At 40.2% G+C, this 19,348-nt stretch overlaps 1 protein-coding gene across 2 annotated transcripts in view; it reads left to right on the top strand.

Annotated features, from left to right (window-relative positions):
* stk10 (serine/threonine kinase 10) overlaps positions 1–19,348 on the top strand; it is a 112,589-nt gene that overhangs the window by 71,631 nt on the left and 21,610 nt on the right. Inside the window, exons 8-13 of one of the 2 annotated variants that reach the window (XM_068043407.1) lie at positions 2,984–3,118; positions 5,338–6,000; positions 8,303–8,433; positions 8,836–8,959; positions 10,581–10,760; positions 13,558–13,650. In XM_068043407.1, coding sequence (XP_067899508.1) covers positions 2,984–3,118; positions 5,338–6,000; positions 8,303–8,433; positions 8,836–8,959; positions 10,581–10,760; positions 13,558–13,650 — 1,326 coding nt within the window. The remainder of the gene's footprint in view (positions 1–2,983; positions 3,119–5,337; positions 6,001–8,302; positions 8,434–8,835; positions 8,960–10,580; positions 10,761–13,557; positions 13,651–19,348) is intronic. The other variant, XM_068043408.1, reaches the window with a different exon arrangement.

Below are 19,348 nucleotides of genomic sequence, written 5' to 3' on the forward strand. Positions count from 1 at the left end.
ATATTGGTAGGTCAGTGAGCATAGGAGTGATGGGTGAATGGGGCTTAGTGCAAACAAAGACACAGGCAGCAGAATTTCGCATGACCTAAAGTTTACAGAGGGTAGAATGTGAAAGACCAGGAGTGTGTTGAAATAGTCTAGAAGTAATGAAGGCATGAATGAGGGTTTCAGCAGCAGATGAGCTGAGACGGGAGCAAAATCAGGCAACGTTACGGAGGTGAAATTAGTGATGGCACAGGTGTCAACTTCAAACTTGAACAGATATTGCTATAATAGTCACTGATTTTTGTGTCTTGGGACAGGTTTAATTTTTGTCCTTCATTTGTCTTATTAGGGATCAGAACTGTACCTTAATGTGAATTATCTGGTTGTATACATTTTTTGGTTTTGTTCTTTAGCTTAATATTTCCCTTCAAGTCAGGTGTGAATTTTTTATGGGAACAATGTTTCAATGTAAGAATGTCCCTCTGATGCCCTAGCTTTCCTCCCATCTTTGCATCCAACTGTACTTTGAACACATCAATTTTTTTTTGTCTCCCCAATCCTGTGCCAAGTATTGTTATTTCCCACTGCAAGATTTTTAAATTGAACGCGAACCAGAAAATTGTTTTTAGAAAGATGCTTTCTGATTGTAGACTCTGTTAAGCAAATTAATAACTTTATGAAAATCAGTGAGCGTAGCATTCTTATTAAATTATGGTTGCTTCAATACTTTTTTGCAGCTTGGTAAGATGGCAACGCAAATGGCAAAATGAACACCATATAGTGAGCAGCTTATGAGTGCTTACTGATGATCCTTGAAGGGAGGCTTATACTTCCTGTGTGGCTCTTCCTTATTCCAAATTAGAACAAATCTGTGGCAACGTGACGACAGCAGTTATACAAGGGCAGATTTGTATTAGCTGGCAGTGACGAGATAAGAGAAGAGAAAAACTGGAGCTTTTCCATTGAATAGGAATATATCTTCCTGTAAAGCACTGCCTTTAAATATGGCTGTCAGTAAATCAAGTAATTGTTGGCCTTCCTGTGTGGGAAGGCAGAATAGTTAAATATGCGCAGAATGTCTTACTGTTGGTGTTTAGTTTATTTCAGATTTCAGGTGCTCACTTTAGGAATGCTTTATGCCGGCATTACTAACCAAGCTGAAAGTTCAAAGCTTGCACACTCTTGTGTCATGTGCAGTTCTGGTATATAAATTATTACATTGTCATTAAAAATGTTCAACTTTATAACAGTCCATGATTTGGTAGCCTGCTGAACATGTTTTAAAAAAAAAAAGTTCTTTTTGATGGCATTATTTCCTCTATTGTCATAGCAAAATGTTATGTAAATAGTAATAAAAGAATCTGTTACTGTAGAATTATATTTTAATTTTCTATATCAATGTAGCAAAAAATCTTCAGTATCCATATACCTCCTGTTAATGTTTGCCATTATTAATTATGTTCACATTTATAATGAATGCTGCCTATATAAACTTGTCACAATGTAATTACATCATTTTCCCCCTCTTTTTTCCCCTCCCCCCCCCCCCCCAAAGCACCCTCCCCCAAAAAAAACCTTGCAACCCCCAGGACAGTGCTGCACTCTGAGTTTACATGGGCAGTGTCCATCATTAATGTGGCCATAGGAATTTATTGTGAAAATAATTAAATATTACTTTAAAATATAGAATGAATTGCAAATATGCACCTGATCCATGTGACCCCTGTCCTCTTACTCCACTTCATCTGATGGCTGGGAAAATAAACTAAGGGGAAGGTCAGCGGATGAGCAGTGGCAGACATTTAAGCAGATATTTCATAATGCTCAGCAAAAAATTATCCCGGAAATAAAGAAGGACTCTGAGAAGGATGAATCACTTGTGGTTACCAAAGGTGGTCAAGGAGAGTATCCAATGAAAAACCAAGTAATACAAAGCAGTGAAAACTAGTGGTAGGCCAAAGGATTGGGAGTTTTTTTAGGAACCAGCAGCGGATGACTCAAAAGCTAATAAAGAGGGAGAAAATTGATTACGAAAGTAAATTGGCAAGAAATATAAAAACAAACAACTTTTATGGGTATATAAAAAGAGAGTAGCTAAAGTGAGCATGGGACCCTTGGAGGATGCGACTGGAGAACTGATAACGGGGAATGGCAGATAATTTAAACCAATATTTTGCATCGGTCTTCATGCTGGTGGATATTATAAAAATCCCACAGTTATCAGATAAGTAAGGAGCTAATGGGAGGAAAGATCTTGTAACAGTCTCTATCACGAGGGACAAGGTTTTGTCTGAAGCAGGGTTTGTACCCTGCACCTCACTCTAGAGGCAGGATTGCCAGCACTAGGCCAGAGGCTCACTCCGCCGTCTAGTGCAGTTAGCTGGATTGTTGAAATGTTATGTATTCAGACCCTGCTAAATCATACTGGACATCAAGATTGAAATCCCTTTTTGGATAATGGTTAATGTTAATAGAATGAGTCATGTTGATACTAAATGTCTGTCCCCTTTGTTGTGTCATGACTGTGTATTTTACTGTTTAACTGCTTGTTAAGGTAATCTAAAGTGCCTGTCTTTAATCTTTGATCACACTAGAAGAATGAGAATATGTTAGATATTGTGAATGTGCGTTTTACTGAATTCTCAAGAAAGGTCATTCATACACTCATTTTATAAAGCCATTGTATCTTTTTAATAGCATAACTCGTGATTTTGATCTCTCATTTTATGGGCAAGGGTACAGGATGGCTGTCCTGCAGTGGCCTTTTAATCTAAGCTTGAAAGTATTCCCTTTTGTGATGCTCAATGATGGAATAACATATTGCGATAGTTCACATTATTCTTAAAAATACACCCCCAGAAAAAAAAATGAGCAGAATACATATAATCTAGAACTGAGTGAAAATTGCAATTCAGTGGGGTCCAAGATTTCAGTAGACACAGTTGTGCACAGTGGCAGCTGAATTAATATAGCCAATATAATCTTTTTTGTTTAACAGCATAATTTTGTGAGCAGTGTCAGTAGTAATAAACCACTCAGGGAATTGGTGGCAGAAGCAAAAGCTGAAGTAATGGAGGAAATTGAAGACAACAGAGAGGAAGCAGAAGATGACGACTCATCAGAACCATTATCGGTAAGTGCAAATTGAAATAACATTTACTTTCAGAATGGTGGTGTTAATTATGGCCCAGGCTAAGACAAAGCTGCAGTGATGTAGTCTGACATGCTTGTATAAGGGTCTGTATGTGTGAATATAAAGCAATCTTTGGAGTACGTTTGTAAACCGCTTTTACTATTTCAAAATAAATTTGATATACCTAGCTTTACATCTTTCAGAGACTGCCATTTTAAAAGTGTTTATAATGATTTCAAAAAAGCAAATAAGTTGTTCTAAACCTTTTATCACAGGTTAGGAGGTTTGGGGTATTGTGTCGAATTCTGGATACCACAATTCAGGACGGATTTCAAGGCCTGGGAGAGGGTGCGAAGGAGATTTGATAACCAGAGATAAAATAATTCAGTTATGTGGAGAGACTAGAGAAGCTGGGATTGTTCTCAGAGCAGAGAAAGTTAAGGGGAGATTTAATAGAGGTGTTCAAAATTGTTAGGGGTTTTTGATAGACTAGATAAGGAGAAACTGTTTCTGCTGGCAGCAGTGTGTACCATCTACAAGATGCACTGCAGCATCACACCAAGGCTCCTTTGACAGCACCTTCTCAACCTGCGACCTCTACCAACGAGAAAGACAAGGGCAGCACATGCATGGGAACACCACCACCTGCATGTTCTCCACCAAGTCACACACCATCCTGACTTAGAACTATATCGCCGTTCCTTCGCTGTCACTGGGGTCAAAATCCTGGAACTCCCTTCGTAACAGCACTGTGGGTGTATTGACCCCACATGGACTGCAGTCGTTCAAGAAGGCAGCTCACCACCACCTTCTCAAGGGCAATTAGGGACGGGCAATAAATGCTGGCCTGGCCAGTGATGCCCACATCCCATGAATGTATTAAAAAAAAAAAAACTGACAAAGCTAATTGGTTAAAGAACCAGAGAGGAAGTGAGTTTTTTTTTAACACATTGGGCTACATTTTAAAAGCCTGCCACCGAAGTAGGCTGCGGGCATAGAAATGTGCAGCCCGCAAGCATGGGGCCCACGTCGCAGAGTCACCGTAATTCCAAACACAGTGGCTCATTACCATGTCAGGGGCAGCCTCCCCCGATGTGCAGGGGGTGGGCGAGCCATTGCCGGCAATAGCGTCCGCTGCTAATGCGCAGGCGCTGGCGCCATTTTTAAAGGGCTTAGAGCCCTAACTGAGCATTTAAATTTTAAAGGGACAGTTACATTAAAGATTATAAAAATGAATAAAATAACTTTTCCATGCCCTCTTCCACCCTCCAATAGCATTTTCCTGCCCTCCCCCCACTGAAGTTTGGAACCTTTGTCCTTTACCCCTTTCCATCACCCTCCTAACCAATCCGAAACCTTGTAACCCCGCTCCGCCTCATTTCCCCAAATGGGGTTTCGAAGGTGCGGCATTGCCAGCCGCCCGAATGAAGATACCAACTGTTGGCAGAATCGCTGTGGCCTACAAGGTAGGTAGCCACTAACATATTTAAATGCGGGTCCCATCGCTGAGCAGTGGAGCGGCCGCCACGAGTCCTCACTGACACCGCCACGGAGATCAGTACGAGGTCTGCCGGCATTGGGGTCGGTGGCAGCCCCGTCCAATCCTATCGTCATTGCACCACCCCAACCCGCCACCGCCCCCGGCGTCAGAGAGGCTTTAAAATCCAACCGATTGAGTTGTTAATATCTGGAATCCACTGCCTGAAAGGGTGGTGGAAGCCGACTCAATAGTAACTTTCAAAAGGAAATGGGTATATACTTGAAAAGGAAAAAATTTGCAGGGCAGTAGGATTAATTAGATGGGCTGAATAGCCTCTTTCTGTGCTGTCTCATTCTGTAATTTTTGTCTTGTTTGTCTTCAGTGTGGTTTTCCACCAAATTAGTTTAGCCAAATAAATGCTCCACCCGAGTTCCTTAGTTCTATGCATATTTAATTTTGTTCTACAATTTTCTAAATTATTATGTGAATGTAACTTCTAGAGTATTGAAAGTCCTTGTGCAGATGCAGAAAATTTTGCATGAGTGGGTTATATTTTAGGGCTGTCGTTGTATAATGTGAAGTAGAAACTGTGTTTGTACAAAAATGCTTAACATTGTATGACAAAACTTTACACTCATCTTGCAACCCAAATGCGGTAAACCTATGACCAGACTTTCTAAAACTAATAGTACTAATGGGCTGAAATCTGACCTAATTAAAATAAAATGTTGTTCTTTAGCCCCTTCCAGGTCACGCACGTGGTCCCTCTGAACTGAGCCAAATCAGTCTGGAAGCAGAAAAACTTCCCAAGATCCTAGAGCCTTTAGAACTCAACAATACTGGTTCTGAAGTTACGAAAGGTCAAGCTGATAAGTCCAGTGAAGGACAATTGGATGAGGGCATATGCAGCAGTGACAGTGACAAAGCGGAGAGCGAGAACTCAGTGAAGACTATCAGCTCAGACTCTGGAACTGATGATAGTAAGGTCAGCCCATGTGCAAAAGACAAGTCTAAAATGGACTTGCAGACTAATGATGGAAATTCAAATGAGGGCATGAATTCTTCTGTACAAACTTCAGAAGAGAACAAAGTATCAGAACAGAATTCCATTAAACAACAGGAGCAAAGTTTGATCAACAATTCTGAGACTCTCCAGCCTACAGACATGCAGATTTCTGAGAGCACTGCTGATTCAAAGAATGAAAAAGAAAGTAGATCTGATAAACCAATCACTTTGCTTCCAGATTCATTGACTGTCAATGGAACAGTCGATTCTACCAACACACAGTCCAGGAGAGATTCAGATTCGGGTAGCGTATCTGTTTCCGATAGCATTGACTTGAACATTTCTCTTTCAGGTGATCTCTCTTTAAACAAGGGGAGTGGCTCTCTATCAATACGGGTAAGAAATGTTCTTGACAAAATGTTTAATATTGTTAAATTCACTGTCTTCGTGACCTAGTAAAGTATATGCTTATGTGTCCTCTATTTTTGAAAAGTATTGTTCCTCTAACACAATGCTGCGTGCACACGCACGCACACAACATATATTTGCAGCAGATTACTTCAAAAAATCCCATTAGGGTTAGTTTTTTTTTTACTCATCACTTCCAGCAGATTCCCTCAAGTGAACCAGACTCAAGCTGGGAGTATCATTTTTGGATTTCTTATCACAGGGCTAATATTACCTTATTTAGCATAACATTGTATATTGGCATTGTTATATTGTCATTACATCTTCTGTAAACCAAGAAGGCAGAAAGCTTTAAATGCTGGAACTCATCGTGTAGCTATAATAAACGAGCAAGTTTATTTCCACTCCTATTTCAACCTGTGTAAGATATGAAAGATCTGGATGTTGAGTGCTGTGGATTAATTAATCCTTTCTAGTTGTAAGCTTTCTCCAGGTACCAATGAATAGTCAAGAAAAGCTTCTGCCAGCTTTTCCTATAATTTCTTGAAATTGAGTAGTTTCTTTGAGTAAAGTAGAAGAATTTCTTGCCCATAGTAAACCAAATGCAGTCTTGTTTTGCATATAGAAAGCAAGAGCCCTAAGTGCTGGTGGAATGTTTATCGACCACAAAGCCAGAATGGCTGAATACTGAAAGATTCTCACGTTTTTATACCTTGAGTTCTTTTGCAGATAGATGTATCAATCAATAATGATGCAATGAATAATGGCATAGTCAAATAATACTGCAACATATGAGCTAAGCTGCATGGAATGCTAATAAGAAGGAAAAGTAGCATTACCTGCATTCTAAGCACCCCAAAACTTAATGGGCTGCATTTTAAGACTCTGCTGCCAAAATAAGTGGTGGGCAAAAGAAATGCTGCACGGGGGCCACATAGGAAGTCGCCGCAATTTCAAATGTGGCAGCTCATTTGCATGGCCGCGATGACGTGGAAGGGTGAGCGAGCCAGCAACAGCGTCTGGTGCCAATGCGCAGGCGCCATTTTTAAAGGGCTTACAGCCCTTAATGTACATGTAAAATTTAAACGACCAGCTAAAGTAAAGTTCTGCAAAAATGAATAAAATTACCTTTCAATGCACTCACCCAACCCCCACCCCCCCCATGGCATATCACAACGTTCCTGCCCTTCTTCCCGCTCCCCCAGAATACATGTGTTTTTAAATTTGACCTGTTTCCCGCCCCCACCACCCCTGCCAAATTTCGGAACCTTTGTCCTTTACCCCTTCCCATCATCACCACCCCAGCCAATCTGCAACGTTCTAACCCAGCTCTCCCCCCACCCCACCCCAACCTGCCGTACAGAGAAAATCATCCCACCCCACCCCCCAAAACGGGTGTTGCGCCATGTTTCCCTGAATGGAGTTTCGAAGGCGTGGCATTGCTGGCCGCCAGAATAAAGATTGCAACATGGGGGCTGAATCACTACAGCCTGCATGATAAGTAGGCATTAACATATTTTAATGGGGGTCCCTTCGCCATTTTAATAGTGAGTGGAATGTATTTTTAGATAGGTTTGCTCTCAATTTTAAATGCTAAATATAGGGTATGCAAACTGGTCAAAAATGTTTCATCACAAGTAATTTTCTCCAGTACAATACAATCTCATGGCCATAAAATGTGCGAGACAAAAGGCCTTTTAATAATTTGTAACACAGAGAATGTCTTGACCTCATGCCTCTGGAAGTTTATCCTTCATGAAAGGCATATCATTTTGATGCGGGGATGGGGCTGAAGAGTAATTTTACAAATTTCAGCTGGCTGTGGTGAGCCATGCTCAGCGATAGCCCATATTGGAAATTCAGGCATTTACTGTTGATTTTTCTGACCTTTCAAAGTGAATGATAACTATTTTCACTGTTGTCCAGTAATTTGAATCAATAGTTTTCAGTAAGCAAAGACGACTTGGCAGAAACATTGAGATAATTGTCCACGGATATTAAAATACTCAAAACTCCAACTATGCTGGCTTCTGGTCCCAGTGCTTATTGGGGCAGTGTAAGAGAAATGAACCCATGGGCAAACATGATAACATGTGAATAACCAGGACTCAGTGTATTCTGTTAAGGAAATTCTGTAAAATTGGTGATAGAGTTTGAATAAACTGAATAGCTTCAAGTGCTGTAAAAATAGATCTTCCTTGATTACTAACGAGAGAATGCAATGAATCAGTCACGTGTGAATCACTTTGTGCAACTTAAGATTAATAGATCTGTTTGTGTTTTTGTGTAGGGTAACAAGGCGTACAACAAAACTCTAAAGCGAACAAGAAAATTTGTTGTAGATGGAGTGGAAGTGAGTGTCACTACATCGAAGATTATTGGCGAGGATGAGAAGAAAGCTGAGGAAATGCGATTCCTAAGGCATGAGAATTTTTGTTTTTATCTATAAAGTTTTGAATCTATTGAACAAATAGCTTCTATTAACTTCATAGTCTACTTGAAACATTTTATTTCACTTCACAGGCTTTGTCTTTTGCCTTGAGCAAATTTCTAATTTTACGTAATATAATGGAAACTGTAGTTTCTAATCATAGGTCATTGGCACAATTTTTGCCTGATGAAGCTAAGTCGAAAAAATATTGCATGATTTTAAATTTTTACCTGATATTTTTGTGTTTTTTTTAAAATTAGCTGTGGTTTTCATTTTTGTGGCAAAGGAGAGCTGTGAAATTTGGAAAAATGAGGCTTATGTGGAAATTGCCCGATCTGCAGTACATCACTTGAAAGCTTTGCATGATCGTTGATTTTTTTTTAAATTAACAGGCGGCAGGAGCTGCGGGAGTTACGGTTACTTCAGAAGGAGGAACATCGGGCTCAAACTCAACTCAATTTCAAATCTCAACAGCAGTTAGAACAAATGCTTCGCCGTTTTGAGCAGGAGATGAATGTATGATTTGTTGAACTGTCTCATTTTCTTTTTAAGCACTTTGTATTTGTCATTTTTATGATGAGGCTCAAAATTGTGGTACTCTTGGATAATTGTTTTTGTGGATAAAGCCAACTGCCCATGAGAGATGCTAACCACCTGATTAGGGTAATCATTTTCATGATCTGTCCAAGGGTTGAGTGTGCAAATATGGAAGCCCACACTTCAGCTTACAGCACCCTCAGATACTTTTCAGTATGAGTTGGGAGGGTGGGGGGAGGTGTGTACTGCTAGCAGTTGAAATTTTGTGACAGAACATCACACTTTTCGGCAAATCTCTATGAAAAGTGGCAAAGATGCTTAGGATGCCAGTCTTGTCGCAGCATACTGTTTTTAAACTCAGTTTCCTGAACTGAGGGCATTTTAGGAGAAATAGTTGAGGTTTAGTTCCACTGTATAGCTCTTTCTAGTATATTCTTTATGAAAACTTCTTCAGAAATGATTTGGGAAATGGATATTTGGTTATAAACTTCTGTTTCTTTTGAGAGTTAGCTATGTTTTTTCAGTAGTCCATTTTGTTGTGGACAGAGGGGAGATGGTGTGGATGACTTCCACTTTTCACCCCTCAACTGACCGTAGACAATGTTTTTAAAAAAGAAAATTCCGTTTTAGTCCCATAGGGCTCAAGAGGTCAAATAAACAACAGATTTTCTCATAAGATTTAAAAAAAAATTATTTAAACAATACCGGAAAATATCCACAACCTCACCCACTCACACTTGCACACTCAAGAAGAGATAGAGATTAGAGGATAGTGTGCATTTAAGTCTGATTGTTGTAAAAAGAGTTCACTTTGAAACCTTCTCGATTTTTCTGGGAGGATTCTTTAACAGCGGTGCAGGCCTGCTGTTCCTTTTCTTAGTTCACTGAAGTATTGCAGACTCCTTTGGTTAAGATGTCAAAGTCAGTGGCGAGAAGCCTGTGATGATTTCTCAGGTGGGGAGTTTTCAAGGTCGCCTTGCAGTGTCTCTATCTCTGTTGTTTAAAGATGTTGTAAGTAGGGTCGTCTTCTCGGCTGGAATGGATCTTCTGCTTCCTGACTGGCTGGCTTTCTTATCAGAGAAGTTTTATTTTGAAGAAAAAAACCTTATCGTGTTTGGTTTCAGTGAGATGACCATAGATACTCTACCCCGGTGTGTTCATGTAGTGTCTTTGAACGTGGGGCCATTGCTATCAATGGGGTTTTGAATGTGGCTTAACCTGATAAAGTGGTGTTATGTTTTATCTATTGTCTTGGCTTTGGATCCGGAGTCTCCCTGATTGTGAAGGCCTTTGTCAACCCATTTCTTGGAGATGGGCTGTTTAGCATTTTAATGTCCCTTCCCCACAGCTGGTCCAGATGTGATGATGGGTTTAGTCTCCAACAGTCCCTATGTATACTTGCAGTACAGGAGAGGTCACCTGACCTCTTACTCCATCTTGTCTGCAGCAAAAGTATGTCCATTTTTTTGGACTTTAGTTCATCAGTTCATTTTTACAGTTCATAATTGCTCCAGTTCACTTTAGTTCATAACTGTCCGTTTCATGAGCATGACAATTTCTAATGAATGCACTGTGAACAGTGGACTGCTTGTGTCCACAGGCAAAGAAGAAGTTCTTTGATACAGAGTTGGAGAATCTGGAAAGACAGCAGAAGCAGCTGATTGAGAAAATGGAACAGGAACATACAAACCGTCTACGTGATGAGGCCAAACGAATCAAAGCTGAGCAAGAAAGGGAATATACCAAATTCATTGATCAGTTGAAAGCTCAGAAGAAAGAGGTAAAGATTAATAAAGTACAATAAAAGTATATTGTCAAGTTGAAAGCTTCCATTAAATGTGCATGGAAATGTTGTGAAAGCTTGAAATGCGATCAAAATGAGCTGCATTTTCAACGTGTATGTCTGAGATGACTATTGATAGCAATTATTTAGAATAGGACAATAGGACCTCTAATCTGTCCATGATAAACAAGGCCTGCAAGTTACTTAAAGCTCAAGTGCAGGAAGAGTGCATAACCCATGAGCATTGGACTTTGGGTTTAAATTCTTGTGTATGGTTTGAAAATCTGATTAACAGTGTACTGAAACTATTCTTTGCTAGATAACTTGTCCTGCTTGGGTTACTTTGTTTCTGATACTTTTCTGATTTCATTGTGTTCTAACCTCCATTCAGTTAAAACAAATAAAATGTTAACGTGCACAGGATGTGAGGTTTCCTGTCGAAAGATTTTAATGTAATATATGGTCCTGATCTTTGTACCTGAAAAATACTGTAACTTTTTTACATGGTGATTGGAATCACATATACAGTTTAGTCGTTTAGAGACTACAGTTAGTATTTTTGTAATCTGTTCACAATTCTTGGATTTTTCTCTTTGCTGGGTGCCCTGCACCAAAGACATAAGAGTAGACCAACTATTTGCCCTGTGCCTCTGGCAGTGCCTCACTGTAACTGGGCTATTTTAGTGTAGGAGCAGCCAGGGGGGAGGGATACTCCTATGATTTTCCATCATTCCTTGAGAGTACCTGACCTCGACTTGTTATAGCATGACTTCTATGTAGGTTGTGGGACATCAGTGTGAGGGTAGTAACTGCAACACCCTCCTGCAAGTGCATTATGCCAGTAGCTATTTAGATCTTGTTTAATTGAGAAATTATTCAGCAGATATGCAAATTAATTATTGTCATCCCCTTAATAATGTGGTTATTGTAACTATACTTGATTCTGTGTTCGCAAAGGTTTCATCTCCAAGAATGGTTCCCCTGAAAGGATGCAAGATTCTTGGGGATTCTTGCGGGGGAAAAAAAGAGAGCACCGATAATACAGTCCTGTAGAACCATTCACTCCTGATTTCTCGTGTCCAGTCATCCTTACATCATGCAAAAGTATACTGCCTGAGACTGAATTTAATATTGTCTGCTGAGAACTCGGGCTTGGGTATGGTAGAAAGGTGGGAAGCTCTTTGGATGCAAAGTGAGAAAAATAACTCATCCAATTATTCAGATTCCAACTTTTTTCCAAGTCATGCGCACATATTAGCAATATTCTACTTCTACCTATCTTTAATACTACAGCCATGAATAAAAATATATGGAATATACAGCACAGAAACAAGCCATTTGGGCCAATTGTTTTATGCAATTATTTATGCTGCACACGAGCCTACTCCCACTGTAATTAGCTCTTCACCCTGGCCTGTATTCCTCTATTCCCTTCTCGTATGCATCAAACATTTCCCTAAATATGCCAATGCTATATATGATGGCGAAGTCTGCATATTGACCACTCGTAAGTAAAGAAATAATTGTAGCAGAGGTGGTTCTCACACCTGAATGGGCTCTTTTAACCTTTTTTTTTCTTCAGGACAGGATACAAGTTTGTTCTGTGATTGCTGATTCATTTCTTGCCTAGAATCAATCTCTATCTCTCTCTCTCTCTCTCTCTCTCTCTCTCTCTTTTTCCTACATGTGACTTTTTCACTTATTCCTCTTAAGCTACAAATATGCTGTCCTCTACACTCTTCCTCGTCCCTGCATCCTTAATGTTGGAAGTTGAGACTTGTCACACCATCTCCTGCTTCATCTTTCCAACAACTTTGAAACTGTGGAATTCCTTGCCTCCCTTCATCTGTTCTTCTGACAGCTTCGACATTGGCATTGCCTAATTACTACTAGATTTCTCTTCAACTCTCTCCAACTATGATGCACTATGGGCTTTGGCTCTTCATCTAGGTTTCTGATTTTTTTTTTGTAAAAAATATCCATATGATGGCTCAAGTATCAATGAAACAATTTTTTTAAAAGATGATTATCAGGAACTTTATTCGACCTTTGATAGCATTCAGAACATTTTCTTTAGTTGGCTGAAAATTGTTATGAAGCATTTTTAAAATGAATTGCAGCTGAACGTACATTGAAAAAAACTGTCAATTGGGGAATATATTTTGTAAGAGAACCATGGGGTGGTGAAATGCTTCAATTGTAGGAGCATTCCAAGTATCTTTTTGAAGCATGGCTTCTCGACATGACCCACATCCCTACAAAAAAAACACTTGTACTGTATCTTTATGTAGGTTACCATGGGTTCCATTTTACTGCCACTTGTGCATCACTACAAATATAGGTTGGATCTGACTCAGGAACACAGACGTGTGATTGCTTCTGGGGGTGGGCACCTTTCACCGTCCCAACTTTGCAGCATGTGGAGTATGAATCTACTGAGGGGGGGGGGGGTGGTGGTGGTCAGACGAGGTTTAGAAAATCTTCAGTGGTCTTGTGGGCTCAGGAAGTCCATACTAAACTTATCTTGGCTGCGAGAGTGCAATTCCATCTAGGCAGTGCAAATTCGGGTGTTGATTGTGAACTGATTCTGTACAATAGAACATCTATAAAGCAATTGAAAATCAAAATTAATTTTGCAGTTTATTTTACTTAGCCATGACTAAATAGCATAAAATAAGTACACTTCTGCTTCATGCATAGCTTGAGCACTCCTCTTCTTGATCCTGAAATCTCTGCATTTGATGCAGATTATTAGATTAACTGTTAAAATATGTACTTTTTTGTTGTACATTAGGTAAAGAGTGAGGTTGAAAAACTTCCCAGAAACCAACGCAGAGACAGCATGAAACAAAAAATGGGAGAATTTGCACAGAAGAAACAGACACAGGTAGCAGCAGTAAATAGCAACAATGAATTAGAATGGGCCTAAAATTGAATAAGTAAGCTGTTTCCAGCAATTCTTGAGTTGAACTGGCCAAAACCCATTGGACTCTTTTTATCTCTTTGTCCCATCCTCCGCTTAAAACTTTTCATTTCCTTTACACCATTTGTTGGTAACTAATTCTGCACCAAATCTAACCCCACACTACAGACCTGGATATTCTTTCCTAACTTAATCCTTCTTGACCCCCCCAAAAAGTCTTGTTATTGCAGTCTTGAAAAATTGATCTCCCTTGATGTTTCAAATACTCTAGTTTTTTGTAAAGAAACCAGAACTACCTGTTTATTGGTTGAGTTCGGTTCTAACCCAGCTTTCGCTGCTGAAGTTTGGTTGGGCTTGAATTCGGGATTCAGTTCTTGGTCCAGTGAAATATCTTATGAAATCTGTCTTTTACTTTAGTCGCGTGGAAGACCTGGACTCAGTGCAATTAAATGAATTAGAAGCAGCCACTAATGATAACACTGGAATTTTGGATTCTTGGCTCGAAGACCTAAGTTTGAATCCTGCTGTCCATAGCCACCTTGCTCCTGCTTTTCCTGTGGTATATATGTATTGTTGGGTTCACAACAATGGTGGCATCTGCGGGCGGGGTTCTTTAGAGTATTAAAATGCCATGCCAACTTTGCAACTAATAACCCAATTGGTTTAGGACAAACTGTCCTGTAAGAAATCAGTATTGGGGATCATGTATCTGTGTGCACTTGAATGTTTAATTGCATTTGGGGAACTGATGTATTGCAGATACATTTCTACAATGGACAACCTTGAGTTTGGAGGTATGTATAAAAATGATGCACCTTTATATGTATAACCCATTGCCCATCCATTTAATTTCATGTAGCCTTTATTATGAGAAACATCCAGGCTGAACTAGAGTTTTTAAAGAATCATTTAATGAAACCAGCAAGAAAACTTTTGTACATTTAAGCATTTTTCACAGAGCGTATAGATGGTCTGAAAAGATTTTGAAACCTAGGGCTGAATTTTACTGGACCCCTGATGTTGGTGGGGGGGTGGTGTGATGGGGGGCCCAGAAAATGCCTCTGGGGGAGGCGCACCATGGCTCTCAACAGTGGGAAGGCCTCGCTCGGTGGCTCCCCGCCACTCGGCGACTGGAGCAGGCTCTAACTATTTAAATTAATGACCTACCTGCTCCCGTTGTCCATCCTGCTGCGATATTCAGGTAGGTTGCTGGGATTCCCACATCTTCGGTTCTCCGAAGCATACTGGTTGGGAGGGGGAGCAGGGAAAACTATTGCGATTGGTGGAGGGGATGATGGGAAGGGGTTGAAGGTAAAAGTTAATAAACTTTGGGGGGTGGGGTGCAAGGTCAGGATCACAAGGTAAGTTATTTTTTTAGGGAGGAGAGGGCAATTAATAAATTATTTAGTCATTGGGGAGGGCCCTGATTCTTTTATTAAATTTTTTACTTTAATTTTATCATGTATATAACTTAAAAATTCAAATGCAATGCAAGAGCTTGAAGCCCTTTAAAAATGGTGCTGGCGCCTGCATACTGACGCCATTGCCGGGGTCAGAGTGCCCGCACCCTCCACGCCATCAGGCCGCGGGGGGGTAGGTGGTGGTGTGGTCCGGTCCACCCTGTCCATCTAAATAAGCCGCCGCTTCTAATATCCCAGCTCTGCGGAGTAAAAGTTGCGCGTGCGGGCTGCCATCTTAGTAAAATTCAGCCCATAATATTCTGAAGGCAGTGAAAATCACATTTTTGATTGTGAAAGTGTGGGAGGCAGGGTAAGATTGGTTATTATGTGCCAGGTCTAGCTGAAACACATTCTGTTTCAATGCCATGCCTTGAACATGTGGTAAAGATTTCTGCCCTGATTAGGATGCATAAGTTGTATATGTTGGTATTAACATAAGTAAATTAGGGACATAAATCTGATCTTTTCAGTAATTTTTAATTAAATTTTTGATTATTGGAAAGAGTTTCCACTTTTCCACTAAGTAAATGCCAACCTTTTACATACTCTGATGCTGAGGAAGAGCTTTAACCTGTTCCTTTTTAAAGGGTGTTTTCACTTGGTAATATTGTGAAATAGCAACTCCGGAGCACATGTTCAGTTCCAACTGGTAAGTTGTGAAGTTACCTTCAAGAAATCTGATCATATATGGGCTTCAGGAAGGGGGCCTGTCGTCGCAATCCAGTGTGGTGTACGAACAACACCAGTCCCACATGTGGTTGACTCATTAACACCTTCTGAAGTAGCAAGTTGTAAAAATAATGACTATGAAGCAAGAAAGTAACTGAACAGTATTGTCCACATCTCAAGAGCAGATAGAATACAATGTGTATATTGTGAATAAGTGTCAAGTTATCTACTTTGGTAGAAAAAGAGTATTTCTTAAGTGGTGAGAGCTTGGGAAGTGTTGATGCCCAAAGCGAACTGGGTGTCCTTGTTCATGAGTCACTAAAAACTAGCATGCAGGTGCAGCAAGCAATTAGGAAGGTAAATGGTATGTTGGCTTTATTGCAAGAGGATTTGAGTTCAGGAATAAAGATGCCTTGCTGCAATTGTGTAGAGCCTTGGTTAGGCTGCATCTGGAGTATTGTGTACAGCTTTTGTTTTCTCATCTAAGGAAGGATATACTTGCCGTAGAGGGAGTGCAACGGAGGTTCATCAGACTAATCCCATGGATGGCAGGATTGTATTATGAGGAGAGTTGGAGGAAAGTGGGCCTGTATTCGCTAGCGTTTGACGAATGAGCGGTGATCTCATTGAAACTTACAAAATTCTTACAGGGTGGATATAGATAGGATGTTTCTCCTGGCTGGTGAGTCCAGAACCAGGGGACATAGTCTCAGGATAAGGGGTAGGCTATTTTAAGACTGAGTTAAGGAGTAATTCCTTCACTCAGAGTGGTGAATCTTTGAAATTCTCTACCCCAGAGGACTGTGGAAGTTCAATCATTGAGCATGTTCAAGACAGAAATCAATAGCTGTCTGGATACTGATGACATCCAGGGATATGGGAATAGCGTGGGAAAGTGGCATTGAGCTAGATGATCAGCCATGATCGAATTGAATGGTGGAACAGGCTCAATGGGCTGAATGGCCTACTCCTCCTCTGTTCCTATAACAATATTGTTTTGTTTCGATACTCATTTAAGATTTTTCCCTTTTTTTTAAAAAAAAAAACTTCATCCATTATACTTTGAAAGTTATCCCAACTACCTAAACATATTATCTTAAAGCTGAAATAAGATATTTCTCCCAGCAGGTTGCTCCAGCAGTTTCCAGCTGATTTAACGTATGAGCCGCTTTGCTTTCAAGGAACATAGTTCATCTTAAATCTGTTGTCTTGGGATAATCTGCTTTTGGTAGTTGCAATGTATTTTCTTACATGTATCGTCACCTGCTTGAAACCCAGCTTCATGGTCCACACAGTTTATGCAGTCAAATCTCACTGCCTCTACCTTTCCAGTTTTTATTGTAAGATCTTGATCAGGCTTTCAACATTTCCATTACTATTCAAAACTTTTTCTACCTCCGTTTCTGATCGTGTTTATGGTTCATGATGCCTGTGTAATATGGATGCACCCTTATTATGCATTTAATCTTAGATGCCTGACACACGGGTGGACACTGCTCTTTTTATCTTTGTTGTGCTAATTGGAGCTCGACCTCCGTGATCGTACCTTTTTGACAAACATTCTTGGGTGAAGGTGCTGATAAAATAACTGAAGTTTTCATATATTTCTGTGCTTCTGTTGTATTTTTAACCAATTTTCTTTTCAAAATGAGCTACAACTTTGAACTTAGGAGCACAAAGTTTATTTCTGCTAGGATTTCCGTTTAACCGTAAAAACTAAATGGCTAATAAATTTACTGATCTCTGTTTTTCTCAACGATGTGCTTATTTCCTTTCTGAAAAGTGTGTTTTGCCACCTTAGCTGAATACCCCATCAGATTCCTTCAGGAACAAATTGTTTTGAAAGTGCCAATTGTTAATGCCTTTGTATAAATGTCAAGATTAACCAAAAATTAGCACCAGAGAGTTATAGGTAAGCAAGAAGACCGTTTTCTCTGCCACATTGTTTAGAATATTAGCCTGGAAGTTATCAGCATATCTGCAACATGAAAGCGGAATTGTGCTGCTTTTTATCAAGGAACGAGTAACTAATCTTTGGTTTAACACCAAATTGTCACTCACCACATATTTCCTGGATCGTTTGTGCTCCTTCCAAGGAGCATCTGCTGAAACTTTCTGCCAATCATTTATACAGCTTCCCTCACCCCCACCTTACCATGCGAAAAACTAGCTCACAATTTAACTGCCTTTACGCAGGTAATGCGCTGGTGCAGATTTACCCATCAAAATGTAGGTGCATCAGGGCCCAAGTCACCTTATATCAGCATAACTGGAAAATTAACTGCATTTCTCAGATTTGATGCATTTTTAAGGGGAGGGAGACACTTTTATAATTACTGATCAAAAGTGCCAGTTTTATTTCTAAATATGTAAATAAGTTTAACCGCTAAATAGAAATTGCAGTGTTTATCCAAATGATAAATTTACAGTAGTAGACTCGCCAACTTTAAGGGCATTTAAGTGGTCATTGGATAGACATATGGATGATGGTTTCACAGGTCGGCGCAACATCGAGGGCCGAAGGGCCTGTACTGCGCTGTAATGGTCTATAAATACTGGACCAATTCAGTCATACAATTATAAAGGTTGTATGAAACCTATAATCTAGTTGTAGCTATCACTTAAATCAGGTTTTCTAAAAATTCACATTTGGGATTCCTGAATTAGTTGCACTTATTGAGAATTAATAAAGTGGCAAAGTTTTGAATAACTATTAAAAATGGCCTATGCAACCACTAATTTAAGCCACTGTCCTGCCATCTAGAATATAAAGTTTAGGCAGCAAGATGATATTGCTGAATTTGTACTCCTTTTATGCCAGTTTTTACATTCAGACATAGGCAAATAAGCTCCACAGGAAAGTTGGACATAAATTCTTATCAGGAAAAATTGTTACAGAAACCAGGGTAAATTTTGGCATTTTTTCTGGGTAAATGCAATCCAGAAAGATCTGAGCCATTTATCATATGAAACTTTCATTCACAGTAATAGTAAATGGGAGATAGACTTTATGCAATGAATTAACATGTAATTATAACCCCACTGAAGCTTTGCTTCAGTGTGGAAATGTTTTGGCAGGCATATGATCTATTTGCAAATTTAGGGCTGGATTTTGTGGAGGAGGTGGGGCTCCCAATGCCAGGCCAAAAAGGCAGGAGGAACTCCAACTCTGCCTTTATTTGCCCCCAGCCCCACCAACCCGGAGAAATCCTACATCGTTTTTCTGCCTAAGTGTCCGGCGCTGGGAATCCCATCCCTTTTAAAAATGGGTTACTGCCTCCAAGAGCTGACAGCTCAGCAGTATGGGCAGTGCCATTGGGAGTGGTGGCCACTGCCGGTACTGCAGAGGCCTTGGACCTGGGCCCAGCGCTGGAGACCCAGACATTGGGCTGGATTAGTGGTGGTGAGCTTCAAAATGGCAGCTCGTCCATGCGGACCGCACGCCAAAAAGCCGCTGCAATTTCAAGCGCGGCGGCTCATTTAAATAGCTGGGGGCGGGCTGTCCGTCCCCGGCAATGGCGTCATTTTTAAGG

This window comes from Heterodontus francisci, chromosome 12, assembly GCF_036365525.1.
Source record: "Heterodontus francisci isolate sHetFra1 chromosome 12, sHetFra1.hap1, whole genome shotgun sequence".
In the NCBI taxonomy this organism is placed as follows: Eukaryota; Metazoa; Chordata; class Chondrichthyes; order Heterodontiformes; family Heterodontidae; genus Heterodontus; species Heterodontus francisci.